Source organism: Diplotaxodon limnothrissa, linkage group LG5 (genome assembly GCF_057381915.1).
Source record: "Diplotaxodon limnothrissa isolate DT_005_m linkage group LG5, D_limnothrissa_male_GT1.1, whole genome shotgun sequence".
Lineage (NCBI taxonomy): Eukaryota > Metazoa > Chordata > Actinopteri > Cichliformes > Cichlidae > Diplotaxodon > Diplotaxodon limnothrissa.
The window spans coordinates 1,268,827-1,288,217 of NC_140600.1; the positions used below are offsets into that span (position 1 = coordinate 1,268,827).

The 19,391-nt window shown below is 51.1% G+C and overlaps 1 protein-coding gene across 2 annotated transcripts; it reads left to right on the forward strand.

Moving 5' to 3' along the window:
* The first annotated feature begins 5,294 nt into the window (after nucleotides 1-5,294).
* atxn7l2a (ataxin 7-like 2a) lies at nucleotides 5,295-19,202 on the forward strand. 2 transcript variants are annotated; one of them, XM_085352939.1, is made up of 10 exons: nucleotides 5,295-5,451; nucleotides 6,313-6,381; nucleotides 8,539-8,869; nucleotides 9,901-10,148; nucleotides 10,634-10,716; nucleotides 12,282-12,493; nucleotides 12,878-13,058; nucleotides 16,121-16,242; nucleotides 17,392-18,253; nucleotides 18,930-19,202. In XM_085352939.1, the coding sequence occupies exons 1-10, from the start codon at nucleotides 5,322-5,324 to the stop codon at nucleotides 18,945-18,947; spliced, it is 2,256 nt and encodes a 751-aa protein (XP_085209065.1). In that variant the 5' UTR covers nucleotides 5,295-5,321; the 3' UTR covers nucleotides 18,948-19,202. The 2 variants fall into 2 exon arrangements, with proteins under 2 accessions (XP_085209065.1, XP_085209066.1); XM_085352940.1 differs by having other exon boundaries at nucleotides 5,322-5,451; nucleotides 17,392-19,202.
* The last annotated feature ends 189 nt before the right edge of the window (nucleotides 19,203-19,391 follow it).

Here is a 19,391-nt window from a genome sequence, read left to right on the forward strand (position 1 = left end):
TGCAGGAAAGCCGTTTGAGAAACAGGATCATCAGAAGCTACGTGGAGGATGGAGCGCAGGTGTTTCATTCACAGCTAAGAATAGAGGTGCAGCCATTAGTATCAAAAAAGGTAGCGTCAAACGTACTATCAGACCCTCGTATCATAGTTACAGGGAAACTTTATAACAATCAGGTTACACTAGCAAATATTTATGCCCTAATGTTGATGATGCAGGTTTTATTAAATCATTTATATCCTCTTTACCTAATATGGACACCCATAAACTGATGATTTTAATTTCGTTTTGGATCCTACGACAGATGTTTCCAGGGGCGGACTCAAGCTGTGATCGATGTGGCCAGAATTCTGCCTCGTTGTCACATGTTTTGGACATGTCCTAATATCGCCACCTGCTGGTCTAAATGTTTTTAAAAAACAGCTCCCACAGACCCAGTAATGGCACTTTTTGTGGCACCATATCTGCTCCAAGATTTTACACATTGGTCTGGGCAGGTGGGGGGGGTTGTTTGTTTTTTTCTCCCCCTCCTTTGTATATACTTATTTAGGTATATGTATGTATAGACACAGATATATGATTGCTTATATAATGGTAATTATACTTTATGTAAAAGGAGAGGAAGGAAGGGAAAACTCTGTCACTGTAAATGAGATACATACTTTGGTGCCTGATTTGAGATATGCGTGGACCCTTTTTTATTCAAAACATTTCATTTGTTCTACAGACAGGCACAATTAAACCCAATATTTAGCTTCATCATTAGGATTTTTATGCGTGACATCTGTTTGTAGACTTATAGAATTGTATGTAATTATACATGTATGTTGTATATTGAGGTAGGATCAAATGAGTTTACCTTTAAGTCTGTTTGTACCAACCCTTTCTTTGTCTCACTGTTGTTTAAAGTGTATTTTGTTGTTATTTTAGTCATGTTCAAAATAAATCAATCATTCAGTGACAAATAAAATAAAATAAATAAAAATAAACAAGGCCTGACTCCTACCTAACTCTTTTAAGCCAGGCACTTCCACCTCTGCTCGCTGCGTCTCAGCCACCATCGCTCTGGCAGACAGAGCGCTAGAGCCAGAGCAGGGGAGAGCTGGAACAAACCATTTTGGAAGGGAGGGGGGGTTATCTATACTTTTGTTGTTAAAGTGTTACGTCTCAAACAAGTACAGCACTGTATGCTTTTTATATTTTTAGTAGTGTGTCACACAAACAGCAAATATTGTAAAAAAAAAAAAAAAAAAAAAAAGAAGTAAGAAATCTTTGGGGGTGCTTTGATTCATTTTGGGGAATCACTGAAGCACCCCCAAAAATGGGCTAAAATCGCCCCTGGTACGACCATTGGAGATGTGAGCAGGACAGACGGAACTTTGTTGTTTGCAAAACTCAGTTACTTTTTTGAAGAAGTAACTATATAATTAATTGCCCAACATTGGTCTTTATATCCTGTATTTGCAGACAGAGTTACAGACCCTCTCCCACAGAGTCAGACTCATAATACAGTCAGAGCTTTATAACAAAAAAAAAACAAAGTTGTCTTTTCAAAATTGCAGTTGAAGTTATTTTTCCTTCCAACAGTGTTAACATGCTGCACAGGTCATGAACAAGATTTTTGTTTTCATTGTAAGTGGGATAAAGCAGTTAATTAAAAGTAGTCTAACATAAGGCCAGGTTTGAGAACAACACAAACCCAAGGCAGGTCTGGGAGGGCATCAGGGCTATCACGGACTACAAAAGAAGAACACCATCACCCTCAGCCGACAGTTCTACTCTGGCTGAGGATCTAAATCTCTTTTATGCCCGTTTTGACAGGGAGAACACCGACCCTGTCCTGTCCCCTCTCCCCTCAACCGACCCTGCTCCGGTCCTGAGCACTCATGAGCTGAGGCGTGTGTTCCGGAGCATTAACACCAGGAAGGCGGCCGGGCCGGATGGAGTGCTGGGCCGGGTGCTAAAAGACTGTGCTGCGGACCTGGCGGACGTCTTCACCTCTATATATAACACCTCGTTGTCCTGTTCACTGGTACCATCCTGTTTCAAAGCAGCAACCATCGTTCCCATCCCAAAACAGTCAAATGTCACATGTCTGAACGATTTCAGACCTGTGGCACTCACCCCCATTCCCGCCAAATGCCTGGAGAGACTGGTCATTAAACACATCAGAGCTGCTTTTCCACCATCCCTGGACTCGCACCAGTTTGCATACAGGGAGAACCGGTCAACCGAGGATGCGATCGCCACAGTGCTGCACACATTACTGAAGCACTTGGAACACAGGAACACCTATGCACGGCTCCTCTTTGTAGACTACAGCTCGGCTTTTAATACCATCCGGCCATACAAACTCCGTCCCAAACTCCACCAACTGGGACTTAACTCCTCTCTGTGCAACTGGATTGTGGACTTCCTCACTAACCGTAGACAGAGTGTCAGAGTGGGTAAGAACACCTCTTCCACCCTTGTGGTCAACACCGGTGCCCCTCAGGGGTGTGTTCTGAGCCCTCTGCTATACACTCTCTTCACCCATGACTGTATTTCCTCCTGCGCGTCCAATCTCATTGTTAAGTTTGCAGATGACACTACAGTGCTCGGACTTATATCCAACAATGATGAGACAAACTATAGGACAGAGGTGCAACAACTAGAGTCATGGTGCCACGACAATAACTTGGTCTTAAACACCAAAAAGACCAAGGAGATCATTGTAGATTTCCGGAAGAGGGGTCATAACAACCATCTGCCTCTCTTCATTGGCAGTGAGGCGGTGGAGAGGGTGAGCAGTTTTAAATTCTTGGGGGTAACTGTGACCGAGGACCTGTCCTGGGGCAACCATATCACCTCAGTTGTACGGAAGGCCCAACAGCGCCTCTACTACCTGAGGAGACTGCGGAGCGCACACATTCCCAGATCTCTGATGTTGAACTTCTACAACTGTGCCATCAGCAGCGTTCTGACGTATGGATTTCTAGTGTGGTTCCCCAGCTGCACCAAGGCCGATCAGCAAGCACTCCAGCGGGTGGTGAAAGAAGCTGGCAGAATTATTGGAACAAGTCTGCCAGAGATCAGTAATATCTTCCCCACTCGCTGTCTGAGGAGGGTGCACAGTATCCTGCGGGACCAACATCACCCTGCGCGCCACCTTTTCCATCTGCTGCCCTCAGGGAGAAGGTACAGGTCTATACAGGCCAGAACATCCAGACTGGCCAACAGCCTGTATCCACAGGCTGTGAGGCTCCTGAACTCTCTGCCCCCCTCTCACGGACAATAACCATATCCAACTTCTTAATAGCAATGAACTGGTCTGCATTGGTGCATCATATCTTTATTCTCTTCCCCCTCCTGCCCCCCCCCCCTCTTTCTTAAATAGATAACTATCATATCTGATATCATATCTCACAGTACAATAATATTGAATGGGTTGCATTGTTGTATTTTGTCATGTTTCTCAGGTCTTTGTCTGAATTTCTACGAACATTATTGCTAAGGATTGTCTTATTGCATTGGAGTCACACTGGGTTAAATATGTACACTTGGGTTTTAAGGGGTATTTATTATTTTCTTCTTTTTTTGGGGTTGTATGGAAACCCCAAACGCAATTTCATTGTTCTTGACAATGACAATAAATAAATAAATACTAAATACTAAATACTAAAAAAATGTAAATGCTGTAATTTGTTATTTTAATAAACATGTAACTTGGATGCTGGCGTGACCACAGTGACCACGTCTGCTGTCGCTCACCCTGGTCCAAGGGCCGCTCAGGGAGTTTGTGTGTTCAGACACATGAAACATTAGAGGGAACATTGGTCACCACCACACTTTAGTCTGTGGATTCGTTAACGTTAGCTTATAGTTGTTTCTGGAGCATAAATACACAACTCAGACAGGTAGAAGCTCGCTGTTAACTGATTTAGAACCAAAAAGTAGGATGTTAAATTAGACAGGAACAGGGAGGCCAGCGCTGGGGTTACAGGCTCCTTAGTGCCCGTCAGCAGGCGAGCAGCTGCATTTGGACCAACTGGAGATCATGAAGAGAGGCCTGGTCCAAACCAAAGTACAGAGAACTGCAGCAGTCCAGTCTGCAAGTAATGGACACATGAATAACACGTTCACAGACATCAGCTGCAAGGTGTGGCTTTACCTTGGCTCGCTGTCTCCAATGGACAACGCTGGAGTGGACTACTGCGCTCACCTGACTACACAGTTTGACTTCCAATAGGAAAGATCAGCGTGTTAAAAGCTAACTAACTAACCAGGCTGCTCCTTTGGTAAAATTCCCTTCCAGGTTCCTGTGTGTGCCTTTGCTGGTTATAGGAGTGCCTGTCATACTCAGCCGCCTCCACAGGACGCTGCTTAACTCCGCACTCGCCTGCCTGCTCACCCTCCAATGCTCCCTTTTCACTGGTGCAATATCCATGTGGATTACTGGAAACGCTGCCTGGACTCATTCTCTTCTTCTCCTCACCAAGACCACATCCTTTCACTGATCTGTGCCACCTCCTGGCAAACATTATCCCGTGTGAGTGTACGATACAGAACGCCGAACTAGGTCCTGCTGTTTGTGCTGGGCTTTAGATTGGTTAACAATGATCGCCTCAGGTGCTGGTGGGCAGCAGGGTGCCGGTACAAATGTGCTACTCTTACATGAAGACAAAAGAAGAGGCAACAAGAGAGAAGGAAAGGCAGGCGTGTGGCAGTGAGGGACTGTTACAGGGAGAGAGCTGGCTGATATGATGGAGACAGAAGGAAAGAAGGCAGATATATGCAGGAGAGCAAGCAAAGTTCCAACTGTTCCATCATGGTGTGGACAGGAAGTGAAATGGAGGAGAAGATCAAATAGTCTGGTGGAGGTAAGTGTCAGACAGGAGCAGGTGGAAGAAGGATGAATGGAGGAAGCTCAGAGGACCTGTGCAGGTGTGCAGCTGTGGCACTCTAACCAGGCTGTCTGGTACATGATAGAGGAGTACCAGTCTATGCAGAGGGGACAAAGTGGGTGGCCTCTGTCCCTTAACAGGGTCGTGGACCAACTATTGATCATGTGCCTCACCACACGCGACAAGGTGTAAAGACAGGCGGCAGCGGATCTGTGGAAGCTGTGATGTTTCTTACATGTCATTCTGTTTTCACTGCGCATTCAACCATACTACGTCCACGCGTGTGCTGTGTTGATAACATTCTGTCATTTCCACGGTACAAAAGTGGGACAGCTCTTAGAGCCAAGCCTTCTGTTTGTGTGGGTGTCCCCAGCACGCGCACGCAGGAAGTTCCTTTCCTGTCGAGAACGCGAGATGACGTAAGCTGCTTGCCGCGCAGTGATGATGGCGGTTCGTGAACGCGCAGTAAAAGTAATGGCTGCTCTGGATCGGCGGGTTCCTAGCCTCGATGATTTCGTGGGTCAAAGCTGGACTGCCTGGGCCGATTGGGCGGGCATGACGCCGGCGGATGGTAAGGAAACACCCTGACACAAACACTGATCGGTACGGAGCCATTTAACGGAAGCAGCAGTGTTTATTTTCGCGGAAACGCAGGACGGAGCTAAACATGTTACCCAAACAAAGACCCTACCGGGTCCTAGTGCTGGGTGGGTAACATGTTGGTCTTCACTAGGTTACAAAAATTATAATTGTAAGGACACAGTCATTGTAGCATGATTTCCACCTGTGTGGTCATAAAACAGTCTGCAGCGTTTAGGGGAGACCATTCGTGTGGAGAAAACCGGCAGGGCTGGCTGACATCAGAGCGGAAGGAGGCTAGTGTGGACGGCTGGCCGTGGAAAGCGAGCATACAAGCTACCATGCGAGCCCGACTAGCCGGTGGCGACGAGGTAGTTAGCATCAGCATGCTAACGCTAGCAGCAGCCGGATTCAGAGCAGACGCCGGTGACGGAGGAGGAGTCTGACGCTTCTGCACCGCTGGCCCATCCTGTGATAGAAGGAAACATTTTGCGTGTCGTTCCCACTTCGCTTCCTTCGCTTCCTAAACAATGATACTCGTGGACTCGCCACACGATTCCTCATATATGTGGCTTCTGCCCACAGTGTTCTTGCTAGCTTAGAGTCACTGTTTGGCGTTTCTCCAGTGCTGCTCTGCCCATTAACTGTCAGATAGTCTCCCCACCACCCAGTGCCATTAGCTACTGCCTGCTGATCGTATACTTGGACTACGAGTACTTCCTGAAGAAACGAGATCTGAGTCAATTACATAACACAGCTTATTAATATGGGCTATGTGTGATGTAAGATGAGCATTACTAATGGTGATACCAACATCACAGCTGACAGTGGCTGTCTTGAACATGTGTTTCAGGGCCTGATGTGGATGACTGCAATAAGAATGGCAAAAAGGCTGCAGAGGCAATGTCACTCAGTAAAGAGGGTAAGTGTGCAGGTTGGAAACATGCCTCATACTTATGGATCTCAGCTTTTCTAACAAACACACCTTTGCACATACACATGCTGGATGCTGTTTATGAGAACATGACACCACAACTCGGGGGTACCTGACAGTGCGTGTGAGGATCACACGGCCATAAGAGCCAGACAAGGCTGATCTGAAGCCCCCACTGTTCTTAGTTTGAATCTGCTGTGCAGGTTTGGTTAAAAAACTTTGGCCAGACTCAGAATGTTTCGTCAAAGTTTAACAATGAAGAGTCTTCACAGAGCTCACGCTGAGTTTCAGGTCGCTTATCGTGAACACAGCTTTTGTTGGAAATAGGCTTAAATTTCTATTTTTCTTTTGTAGTTATATTAACAGCTTATAACACTACACAAGCCACATGCTTTGTAATGCTGTGCATTGTAACACGCGTCTGTGACGACGGTGTGTTGGAGCGTATTTGGCACGTAGAGGAGCGTGAGTGTTTGGCACGTGCACGCCAGCTTCGTCGTTCTAAGTGAAGCTTTGCAGCGTTTCCGGCCTGTGGTTCCAGCTAGCACCAAGCTCCTGCTCATGGTGCACATCAGGGGAGCCTCACCAGTTGATGCCATCATTTACAATCCGATTTTTATGTCAGTGAATTTCTCATAAAGGTTTGTGTTTGTAACAAAGTGCACGCTAAGGTTGGGCGACTGGACATGTTGACCGACGACAGGCTGATCTGACTCCTCCATCATTGTCTAACTGCTTCGATCGAGGGCTGGATAGCGTTAGCTTCTATAAAGTGTGCACGTCCAAACTTCTGTTTGGCAAACTTTTACTCACAGTTATTGGCTTCCACATACCGACGTGTTGGCGTGTGGCTGTGCTGCAGATGCATGAAAACAGCCAGCTTCTTATTAAGACCACCAGGAGGCTGACTGGCCCGTCACTGGTCAGGGCAGCGGATGCATTCTGGTCCCCAGTCGGGTGGATTTACGTGAGCCTGGCTGAGCACTGTCGTGTGATCATCCTGTATACCTGCACGCCTGCTGCTGGGGCGGGATGTTGACTTGCACATACATACATACTGTTTGACCCAGAAACCGGGGAGTTTATTTGTGAGCAGGGGAAGAAGTGGATGGCTATCAGCCGCTAAAAAGTCTTTACCGACTTATAATTCTGCTAATGCGCTCATGCTGTTTTCTCTAAGACACGGCTCCACTCATGATGCCTTCAGTAGACACACGGGACTCTTTCACTGACAAACACAAGCTGGGAAAGAGGAGATGTGTTGGTGAGCACAGAGATACAGAGCTGATCACATCATTTCAATAAACACGCTCGGCCTGTTTTTGGAGATGATGTGAGAGGATACCTGCTCCCCACAGTGTGCAGCATGTGTGCACCATGATGCTGTGCACATTCAGAGCACGCGTCAGCGAGAGGGAGCACTCAGCTTTAGTAGTTTAGAAGTATTTAGGATCTCGCACCAAGTGAAAGATGCTAACAGCACCACAAGGTGCTCTTTGTGCCTATGACGCGTGAAAACTGCCGACCTTAAATGACAGAAACGAGAGTCACAGCTGGTTTACTGTTCGGTGTGCGGGCAGACGTTCACGTGCAGACGTTCACGTGCAGACGTTCACGTGCAGACGTTCAAACACCTTTTCAGCTGGTGGATACATTTGTGCTGCTGCTACATTTTGCAGCGATAGTTTCACGGCATGTTTTGCAAAGACTGCATTTTGTTCGACATCCTCCTCGTGAAATCCGAACGACATGCATCTGCAGCATGGGTTACATGCAGACAGCTTAATATTTCCATGGCAACCTGTACTCAATGGTTCCCATAAAGCCGATTTAACCATTGCACGTGGAAAAACCCGCGATACGTTGAGTATATTCGATATATCGCACACCCATACCTTGTTAGTGAGTGAAACAAAGCCTGAAAATGTCATCACATTCAACTGAGTCTGCAAATACTTAGTCGGGTAAGTAAGCCCCGACTTACAGCTTCTCCATGGAACAGGCTACACAGTAGAAGCAGATCCAGCAGCACAGCAGGCTACGAGCATGTCAGTCGCAAGAAGCACGTGCAGATTTAGGATGTTTGAAACCGTAGGTTCCTCTAAGTGAGCGTACGTCTTTCTGTGTTCTCCACTCTTCTTCAAGACATGTCCATCTTTGGCCTCTACCCTGGCCATGACGACTTCTACCTGGTGGTTTGCAGCCATTGCGGGCAGGTCGTGAAGCCACAGGCCTTTGAAAAGCACTGCGAGCGGAGACACGGGCCTGTGGCCAAGCTGTACGCCCGCTTACGCTCTCCCACCCCGGCACCGCAACCCCAACAGAGAAGCCATCACGGCCCCTCTCCTCCTCATGGGACCAACGCTGCTTCGTGGGAGGGTCGAAACCAGGGAGTCGGGCAGCTCCGGGCGGCTCCACCTTCACCCGTCACACCACCACAGTACAGATACTCGAAAACGTCCAAGGACGGAGTGCGGTAAGAACACAGTCCAGTCAAAATGTCCGAGCTTGATTAAAGCAATAATAGATGATGTTAGCTGTTCAGAGTGTAGTGGCTAGCTTGGATTGGACGTGCAATGATTTTGTTCGTCTAAATCCTCTGTACAAATGTTGTAATGTGTTCTTATATCTAATTGAAATGACAAACAGCGAGTGTTGGCCTCTCTTTGTAGCGAGTCATCCAAACCACACAGCAGCACATTAATGACTAACCTTTAAACCTGATGCTCTTTGTCACTGTGCTAATGTGTTTGCATTATTACCCTAGCTCTGTAGCTAGCTGAAGCTCCAGTGAGCCATAGTCATAATCTTTGATCAGGTAACAGCAGAACCGTATGTTCTGGTGCATCATGTCTAGATGGAAGCTAGCACCATAGATCCTCCATGGATGCTGACTGTAGAATAACACCTGTCATAACAGCCAAGCTAAACCTTTTCTTGGGGATGAAAGGCTGTTGGCTGTTTTTGAACTCGGTGCTTGCTGGAGTCTGGGGACCACAGACAGGGTTGCACCCAGAAATGAGGTGGGACTTGTCTGTGGTAGAATCTGTCTCAGCTCATCGCCACTCGAGTTTTCTCTCAAATACACATTTGACTTTTTTATTTTGGAGTTTTGGTGAGTTGAAGCCCTTTGGCGTGTCCTGATGTGTGCTACGCGTAACCTGCTCGTGGCAGCACCCGTGTCATCGTTCCAGCTGGTAGGAAAGGATTGGTGTTTGGAGAGAAGCCGGCATGAAAGTGGGCATCTTCTTCAGTTCCTGACATACTTGGTGGAGCGTGGTGGATTATCATGTTAAAGTTATTAATCACAGCTCAGTACAAAAGCCTCACACACCTTGTGTTTGCGACCAATCAGCACAGAGCTGTGTTAGAGAGACGAACACGTGATCTGAGCGAGCACAGCTAATGTAGAGCGCAGGACTGAAACATTAGAGCCCTCTTATTCACACATGGTTGTTTTTCATTGGCTACGATGACAAACTGTGAACTTCTTCTCTCGTCACCAAGACACTCCCCACTGGAGAAGTCCCACAGCAGTCACTTTGACTCTTCGGTATTCAAGCAGCCACCACCTCTCGAGCCTCCCATGAGCTCCCCACCTCCGTCTCTCAGAGATCCCCCTTGGCCACACGGAGCTACTCCGCCTGGTAGATCTTCACCCAGTGACAGGCACCCCACAGTGAGAAAGGATTCCACTCAAACCTCCGCTGCCACACGCCACCGCATCCCCAGACCCTACAACAAAGTGGCTTCCAGTGAGTACAAGTTCAGACGTGCAGGCAATAGAGAAAGTAGATGTCAGTAGAAGTGTGGTGCGTTCCCGAATAAGTCGGAAGTCGATGCCAAGTTTTAAAGGTTTTTGTTTCCCACTCGGAAAGTCCGAGCCAACCAATGTGACCCGAGGTAGCAATCCAAGATGGCGGCACTGTTAAAACAAGCCGAGCGTCACTCCGAGCTATTCTGGAACGCTGCGTTCATGTGTCTGTGCGATGTCTTTGTTCTGTTTGAGTCTGCAGCCGGCGTCTGCTGACACACAGCGTGACGCGCTGTGATGCATCATGAAGGATCAGCCTGCCGAGTGCAGAGAGCGCAGCTGCGGCCGTCTGCAGCCGCGCTCCGGCCGCGCTGCAGACGGCCGTTTGCTTTCAAATAGAATGAAACCGTGTGTCCACACGTGTGGACAACAGACGTGAGCTTGTGCTGTCACACTGTGGCTCACGTGGCTTCTGTGTGTCCTCAGAGAGGAAGTGCGACTTGGACAAACACTGCGGCGTCCTTGACCCCGACAGGAAGAAAGTGTGCACCCGCCTCCTGACATGCAATGTAAGCAACACACACACACACACACACGCGTGCTGTCCCATGTTAGTGCTTCAGTGTGGGTAAGTACAGGGTGAGGCGTGCTGTCAGGCTGTGACCCAGTGACAGGGCAGCGTGTGGGCTTCGAGCCTGTCCGCCATGTTCAGCCCTCACGCACACTCATCATGCTGTTATCACTGAACGTTTGTGTAAACCTGTGTGTCACATGTCATTCTGTCATTGAAGTTGTCCTGCACAGCCGTGAGTCCTTTTTGTTTTCCACTGGATCGATCTCCTCAACAATGTGATATCAAATATGTGACAGTTTTCCACAGTGGAGAATCCCATCGTGGTCTTCACCACAGCTCTCCCACTTTCAAACTGGTGTGAGGTCCAGTCTGTCCCAAACTCGGTGTCTTTCCATCTCGTGTTGAGCTCTGGAAGCACCAATAAAGCCTATTCTTCATAATATTTCCAGAAACATCTCCTGTGCTCCTTACACGTCACCATAGGTGTGGCTGAAACGTCGCAGTATAGAGTAACAATGCAGGATTGGAACGGGCAGTGAACAGGACACGTGCAGTGCATCAACACAACACGCTCTGACAGTGATTCACACACGGCTCCAACCTGCCACGGAGCATCCTGGCAGCTCGTTTGGACTCACCTGTGGACACAAACAGGTGGTGGCCATACGTCAGTTACACTGGAGGGAGGTTCACAACACGCTGTGGCTGAGCTCCCTGCACTGAAGACAACAGCTGATAAAAGACTGCAGTGCAGGAACAACTCCAAGCTGTCCATCGACATGTGAAGGAAACGAAAGGCAGGAGAGCCAGGACCGCCCGCTGCTGGGACAGGAAAAAGCCGCCTTGGCGTTTACCACAGTGCACGACGAGACCATCAGAGAACAGAGCGAGGCCTACCAAGGAGACGACACAGTAGCTACAGTCAGACACCGTTGCTGCCTCTGGCCTGACGGTGTGCGAGGCATCATGAGATCTGAAGACTACCAGTGTAGGGTCAGTGTGAGACAGCTGGGTCAGAGGTCACGGGACCAGCAGGACCAGGACCCCGACACGCCTCTGTTTGTGTGAAGACGACACGCTAATCTGAATCCCACTGATCACGCATGGAGACGTGTCAGAACTGCGCCCTTCAGGAGAGCGGTCGACCATCGCAGGCCAGACGTGCAGCTTGTTGATGAGAGAGGTGACCGACTGCAGTTATTCTTCTGAGCTGTGTGTGAAACGCTGTCAAGTCTTTAGTGTTGATCCACTGCACATACAGGAAGTAAACATGTGTACACCAAAACAGCTCTGTGGGAGAAATGGTGCTTCTGCTGGGAACACTGGGGGGTTCGTACGGGCGCTTCATTAATGGGGGACAACTTGTGCTGTGTTCAGATGAAAATGTCCTCGACTGTGGGAGGAGTTTAATGTGGACTCTATAGGTGGGGGATGATGTCATCTTTCAAAAGCACTGTTATACTGAATCGATTCTGAAACTCCACAGTATCCAGTCAGTCCCATCACACAGGCCTGCTCAGATCCACAGCAAACACACAATCTGATCTGTCCTTCCCTCAGATTCACTCCATCCACCAGAGGAGGAAGGTGGTGGGCCGCAGCAAGAACTTTGACCAGCTAGTGGCAGAACTCAAGACCAGGGTTCGAGAGAAAGGGAGCCCAGCCCTGGAGGGAGGCTCCTCGACGGGACAGTCCCTCAGCCCAGAGGCCCCCAGGGAGCAAGCTGGTACTCCACACTGCAGGAGACCTTTGGTCACCCTCCCTGCCTTCAGGTTGTGAAGAATGCTGAAGCTAAGGATGCTTATAGAAGAAGTTAGGACTCTTCTAGAGATAAATAACCATCTTTTTACTGATTATAGTGGCTCAAACATGGTTTGGCTTGCAGGATTCATGTGTAGTCAGCTGCTGGGCAACTGTTTTATCAAGCAGCTAACAGCTGCTGCTGTAACATAGACGTGCTGGACTGATGGTCTGCTAAACTAACACCCAGGTGTTCGTTCTGTTACATAATCCCCAAACAGAGCAAGTTTAAAGGCTTCTCAGATGAGTCCACCAGTTCGCGGCTCAGTACAGCGTGTGCATCAAGTGTAGGGAAGGAGCTGATGTGGTGCTGCTGAGGGTGTAACTGGATCTGGATGGTCCTGTGTGTGTTCTAGTTGGCCTACGGCTGTGGTAGAGAGTGCCCCAGAGGAGGAGAGCCAGCGGTCGGATGAGGGTAATCCCAGAGTCCCCTCGCCTCTGGTCCACGGACGAATCTCGAGCGATGAAAGCGAGGCCGAAGGAAACGACGAGCGAGCTGAGTTTCCATCTTCGGCTGCGCATCCCAGACCAGCGGCGGTGAGACTTACTGGGGCTCAGCAGCCACAGAGCCCAGCCTCTGATCACCACAGGCTGAGACGTTACACAGGGACAGGAGGACGCCCATGCTGTGTCCTCATGTCCCCAAGGACACAGGGGAGACACAGGGGAGACGCACACACACGGGAGACGCACACACGGGAGACGCACACACGGGAGACGCACAGCAGACACACACACAGGAGACGAACAGCAGACGCACACACAGCAGACGCACACACAGCAGACACACACACAGCAGACACACACACGGGAGACGAACAGCAGACACACACACAGGAGACGCACACACAGGAGACGCGCACACACAGGAGGCGCACACACAGGAGACGCGCACACAGCAGACGCGCACACAGCAGACGCGCACACAGGAGACTCACACACAGGAGACGCGCACACACACAGCAGACGCACAAGAGACGCGCACACAGGAGACGCACACACAGGAGACGCGCACACACAGCAGACACACACACAGCAGACGCACACACAGGAGACGCACAGGAGACGCACACACAGGAGACGCACAGGAGACGCACACACAGGAGACGCACAGGAGACGCACACACACAGCAGACACACACACAGGAGACGAACAGCAGACACACACACAGCAGACGCACACACAGGAGACGCACACACAGGAGACGCACACACAGGAGACGCGCACACACAGGAGACGCACACACAGCAGACGCACGCACAGGAGACACACACACAGCAGACACACACACACAGCAGACTCACACACAGGAGACGCGCACACACACAGCAGACTCACACACAGGAGACGCACACACACAGCAGACTCACACACAGGAGACGAACAGCAGACACACACACAGCAGACGCACACACAGGAGACGCACACACAGGAGACGCACACACAGGAGACGCACACACAGGAGACGCACACACACAGCAGACACACACACAGCAGACGCACACACAGCAGACGCACGCACAGGAGACACACACACAGCAGACACACACACACAGCAGACACACACACACAGCAGACTCACACACAGGAGACGCACACACACAGCAGACTCACACACAGGAGACGCACACACACAGCAGACTCACACACAGGAGACGCACGCACAGCAGACGCACGCACAGGAGACACACACAGCAGACGCACGCACAGCAGACACACACACACAGCAGACACACACACAGGAGACACGCACACACAGCAGACGCACGCACAGGAGACGCACGCACAGGAGACGCACACACAGGAGACGCGCGCACAGGAGACGCACACACAGGAGACGCACACACAGGAGACACGCACACACAGCAGACGCACGCACAGGAGACACGCACACACAGCAGACGCACGCACAGGAGACGCACGCACAGGAGACGCGCGCACAGGAGACGCGCGCACAGGAGACGCGCGCGCACAGGAGACGCGCGCGCACAGGAGACGCGCGCGCACAGGAGACACACACACAGGAGACGCACACACAGGAGACTCACACACAGGAGACTCACACACAGGAGACGCACACACAGCAGACGCACGCACAGCAGACGCACGCACAGCAGACGCGCACACAGGAGACGCACACACAGGAGACGCACAGGAGACGCACACACAGGAGACGCACAGGAGACTCACACACAGCAGACGCACAGGAGACTCACACACAGGAGACGCACACACAGGAGACGCACACACAGGAGACGCACACACGGGAGACGCACACACAGGAGACGCACACACAGGAGACGCACACACAGCAGACTCGCACACAGGAGACTCGCACACAGGAGACGCACACACAGGAGACGCGCGCACACACAGCAGACGCACAAGAGACGCGCACACAGCAGACGCACACACAGGAGACGCGCGCACACACAGGAGACGCGCGCACACACAGGAGACGCGCGCACACACAGGAGACGCGCGCACACACAGGAGACTCGCACACAGGAGACTCGCACACAGGAGACGCACACACAGGAGACGCGCGCACACACAGCAGACGCACAAGAGACGCGCACACAGCAGACGCGCGCACACACAGGAGACGCGCGCACACACAGGAGACGCGCGCACACACAGGAGACGCGCACACAGGAGACGCGCACACAGCAGACGCGCACACAGGAGACGCGCACACAGGAGACGCACAAGAGACACGCACACACAGGAGACGCGCACACACACAGGAGACGCGCACACAGGAGACGCGCGCACAGGAGACGCACAAGAGACACGCACACACAGGAGACGCGCACACACACAGGAGACGCGCACACACACAGGAGACGCGCACACAGGAGACGCACACACAGCAGACGCACACACAGCAGACGTGCACACAGGAGACGCACACACAGGAGACGCACACACAGGAGACGCACACACAGGAGACGCACACACAGGAGACGCACACACAGGAGACGCGCACACAGGAGACGCGCACACAGGAGACGCGCACACAGGAGACGCGCACACGGGAGACTCACACACGGGAGACGCACACACGGGAGACGCGCACACGGGAGACGCGCACACAGCAGACGCACACACGGGAGATGCGCACACAGCAGACGCACACACGGGAGACGCGCACACAGCAGATGCACACACGGGAGATGCGCACACAGCAGACGCACACACGGGAGACGCGCACACAGCAGACGCACACACGGGAGACGCGCACACAGCAGACGCACACACAGGAGACACACACACAGCAGACGCACACACAGGAGACACAGGCTGTGATAATGAGACCTGTGTGTGTGTGTGTGTGTGTGTGTGTGTGTGTGTGTGTGTGTGTGGATAAAGCAGCATGGTTGCAGTGGTGCCACAGGCTCTTCCAGGCTCTTCTCTGAGAGACTGACTGCAAACGGTGCTGGAATAGATACAAATACAAAAGTAGACGTGTGAAAAGCAACTCAAAGGATTTTGTGAAGTTCCAAAACAAACAGTTGTGTTGAATGTAAACTCAGACAGCAGCATATCTGCACAGCCTCTGTGCTCGGTGTTTAAAGGTGTGTTCTTGTTTTTAAAGGTGTGCTCGTTCGGAAGCCGTGTGTTGGGTCAGGGCATCTACACGTTTGACAGGAGACTACACCACCTGAGGTCTGCCTTCAGCAGCATGCTGGAACAGCACATCAGCGCCCATCTTTGGAAGTAAGACGTCCCTGTGAACAGAGCTTCATGTGAATATATGTGTGTTTACTACTCAGAGTTACTGTCAGCAGCTGTGGTGCAACAATGGAGCGACCCACGGACACCGGGGTCAGTGTCAGTACTGGGAGCACCCTGACTGCACCCTGCACAGGCTGCACAGGTAGTGCTCCAGCTGTGTGCTTTTCAGCTGGTTTGCTGCCTTCCCTGCACAGCCTCAACAGCATGCAGGAGTCTCCAGGAGATGGACAGATGCTGCAGGAGGTGCTTAACCCACATCAAGACTGGTGTCTGCTCCTCTGTGTGGGAACTCTGAGCACTGCCAGAGCCCCACAGGACGATCTGCAGCAGGCCACGGGTGTGAATGTCTCTGACATTATATTCTGTGCTTTAGACAGAGCAGTTCACCCTGACTGTGACACACATGGAGATGCTGACTGTAGCCTAGTTCAGCACGACAGGTTTGGTTGTCAGTCAGTGCTGATGTGGGAGCATGCCCTGACACTGTCAGCCGTGAACAGCAGCATGGAAAAGAGTTGGAGCTGCTTTGGTTCACTGTAAAAAGCCCAAACATTATCAAACAGTGTAGCTCCTTTTGTTCCTGACACAGGAAATGTGTGAGACACTGTCCTGCTGGAAGCTTCCATTAGAAAATGGATGCAGTGTGTTGATAAAGCGATGGATGCAGTCGGCAACAATACAGGTAGGCTGTGGCATTAAAACCACTCGGTCCATAACGTCACATCAGTGGGACTCGTTCAGGCAGAGCCGGACAGACAGAGCAGCAGTGTGACATACTCACGATGCCACGTGTAACGTTCTTCCTCCATCAGATGCTCGGTCTGAGCCTGAGCAGGTCCTGAGGAGCTGTCGTATGGCAGCAGTTTCCTGCTAACAACGTGTCTGCTGACATGCTGGGCAGTGCAGGAACAGACACTCAGGGCTTACATGTTACAGCAGCACAAACAAGGCTGGCACAGAGGTGCACCCTGGGTTGTTTGGTTCAACGCCCCCTCAGAAGATGACCTCACAGTGCTGTCTGGGCTTTATGTTCCCCGTGGCAGGGTGAGGCGGGGGTGTGGCCACTGTAAACATGGCTGTGCTGTCAGACACTGCAGGTGGGCTCATCTGTTCTTTTTTCCCTCTGTCCAGGAAAATACCTCAAGCTGCAGACCTTCAGTCTCCTCCTCCTCCAGCCAAGACCATCACATCCGTGTCTCCCACCATCATGTCCTCCTCTTCATCACATTCTAAGGTTCGCACAGGAAGTCATATTAGCTCCTCCCTCAAAACGGCGTCATCCTCATCATCTTCCAGTCGAGGGCCGGGGAGGCCCCCGACATCCACGCAGTTGGAGAACTACGGGAGCAATAGCAGCAGCAGCATCGCCGGTAGTCACGGGCGACCCAAGAATCCAGTCGGACGTCCCAGCAAGCAAATGCTGAAGCTGCGAGAGCAAGTCGCTACAGCCGCTGTTCTCCGCAAGCGCAAAGTCCCATCCCAGGAAGGAGAGCACTCGGGTCCCGACAGGAACTGCATCGTCCTCCAGGACAGGGGCCGCCCGCCTTCCAACACGTCGTCTTTATCTTCCAAAGCGCACGCACAGACCAATGGCACGCTCTCCCCCAGCAGCAAACCCCACCCCCAGCCTTCCCCCACAGACGCCCAGTCGCCGAGCACAAAGGCTATTTGGACTTACAGACGGACACACCCTCCTCTGGGGGACCCTTCTCCCACCGCCAATTCCCACAGCCGTGCTTGCGTGGGAGACTCAGGGCTGCACGGGCAGGGCAGCGGGAGGGTCTTTGAGCACCAGATGGGAACGGTGAAGAAACGCAAAGCTGGTCGTACGGAGGATAACGCTCCCTCCTCTAAGCCTTCAGCCCACTGCCTGACTTCCTCCTCTTCTTCCAGCTCTGCCACTTCGTCTCCACGCTCAAACTTCTACCCCTGGAAAGACAATAAAAGCGGGACGCTTTCTGGGGGTGTGGAGAAGAAACTGGGCACACAGAAGGTAGGTTTGGACGAGGGGAAATGGGTGTACTGAGCAGTTCCAGTCCACACTTGGCCCCTGCAAAGGCGACTAGGAGTAACCCTTGAAGCTCTTTTGAGAACGGAGTGGTTTCTGTTGTGTTTCTGCTTGTATGGCTGCGTTAGTGAGGGCGGCCTCTGCCTGTGCAGCTACCTCGCAGCTCGTCACCTGTGTTCACTGGTGTAGCTGATGAGACTGCCTCTGCACAGCTGAAAGGATGCTGCCAGTCAGACAGTTTGTACCGTGCAACCAGCTCAGTGCCTCACAGTGCATGTAGAGGAATCATGTTTCTGCATAGACGCAGCAGTGTACTGCTGACGTGTTGAAGGTGCAGCTGCTGCCCTCTGGGTAATTACAAAGTGCCATAGATAAGTCAGGTCATACTCCTCAGAGTCTCTGTTGTCAGCGACGTAGTCTTGGACTAGACTAACACAGGTCTGCTGCAAGGTATTAAAAATGACTATTACTCAACCGAGAGCTGTTTCCATGACGATCAGTGACGCCCAGCAGCGGTGGACAGAAATTCCCGCCACGCTCCGAGGAGCGGTCTTAAACTGGCTCTGTGTGAAACATGGATCTTTGTTTATTATGAAGTGAATGCAAAGAGCAGCTGTCTAAACAAAAGTAATAATTTGACTAATTTTCTTCTGTCCTACAGCCAAAACTGCACCATTAAGTGTGCCTGCCTTACAAGCCACGATGAGGGAGCCAGCTCTGCTCAGTCCAGGACTGAGCCAACAGGACTGTGTGTGTCTGTGTGTGCCTTCTGTCTGTGGAGCGTACGCTCGGGTGTGGATGTGACCGCTTGTTTGTATGTGCAGTGTCGATGTAGTGTGGATCGCAGCTGGGTGTGTAGGTCTGGGTGAGTGAAGGAGGGTGGGAGGAAGTTCAGAGCGTATGGATTTAGAAATACCTCACGACCATCTGGTTATGCTGCTAAATGAAATGTTGGTTTATAAAAATTGATTAAAAATGTCATTTTCACTTGGTTTCTGTCACTTCTTTATCACTTTGGAAATGTGCTCTCATGTTGGGCTGAAGTCAGTGGTGCACGTTTTACAATTAGAAACTAGATGATGTGACTGCATTAACACATTTATCCCCACAGCTGCCTCAAGCT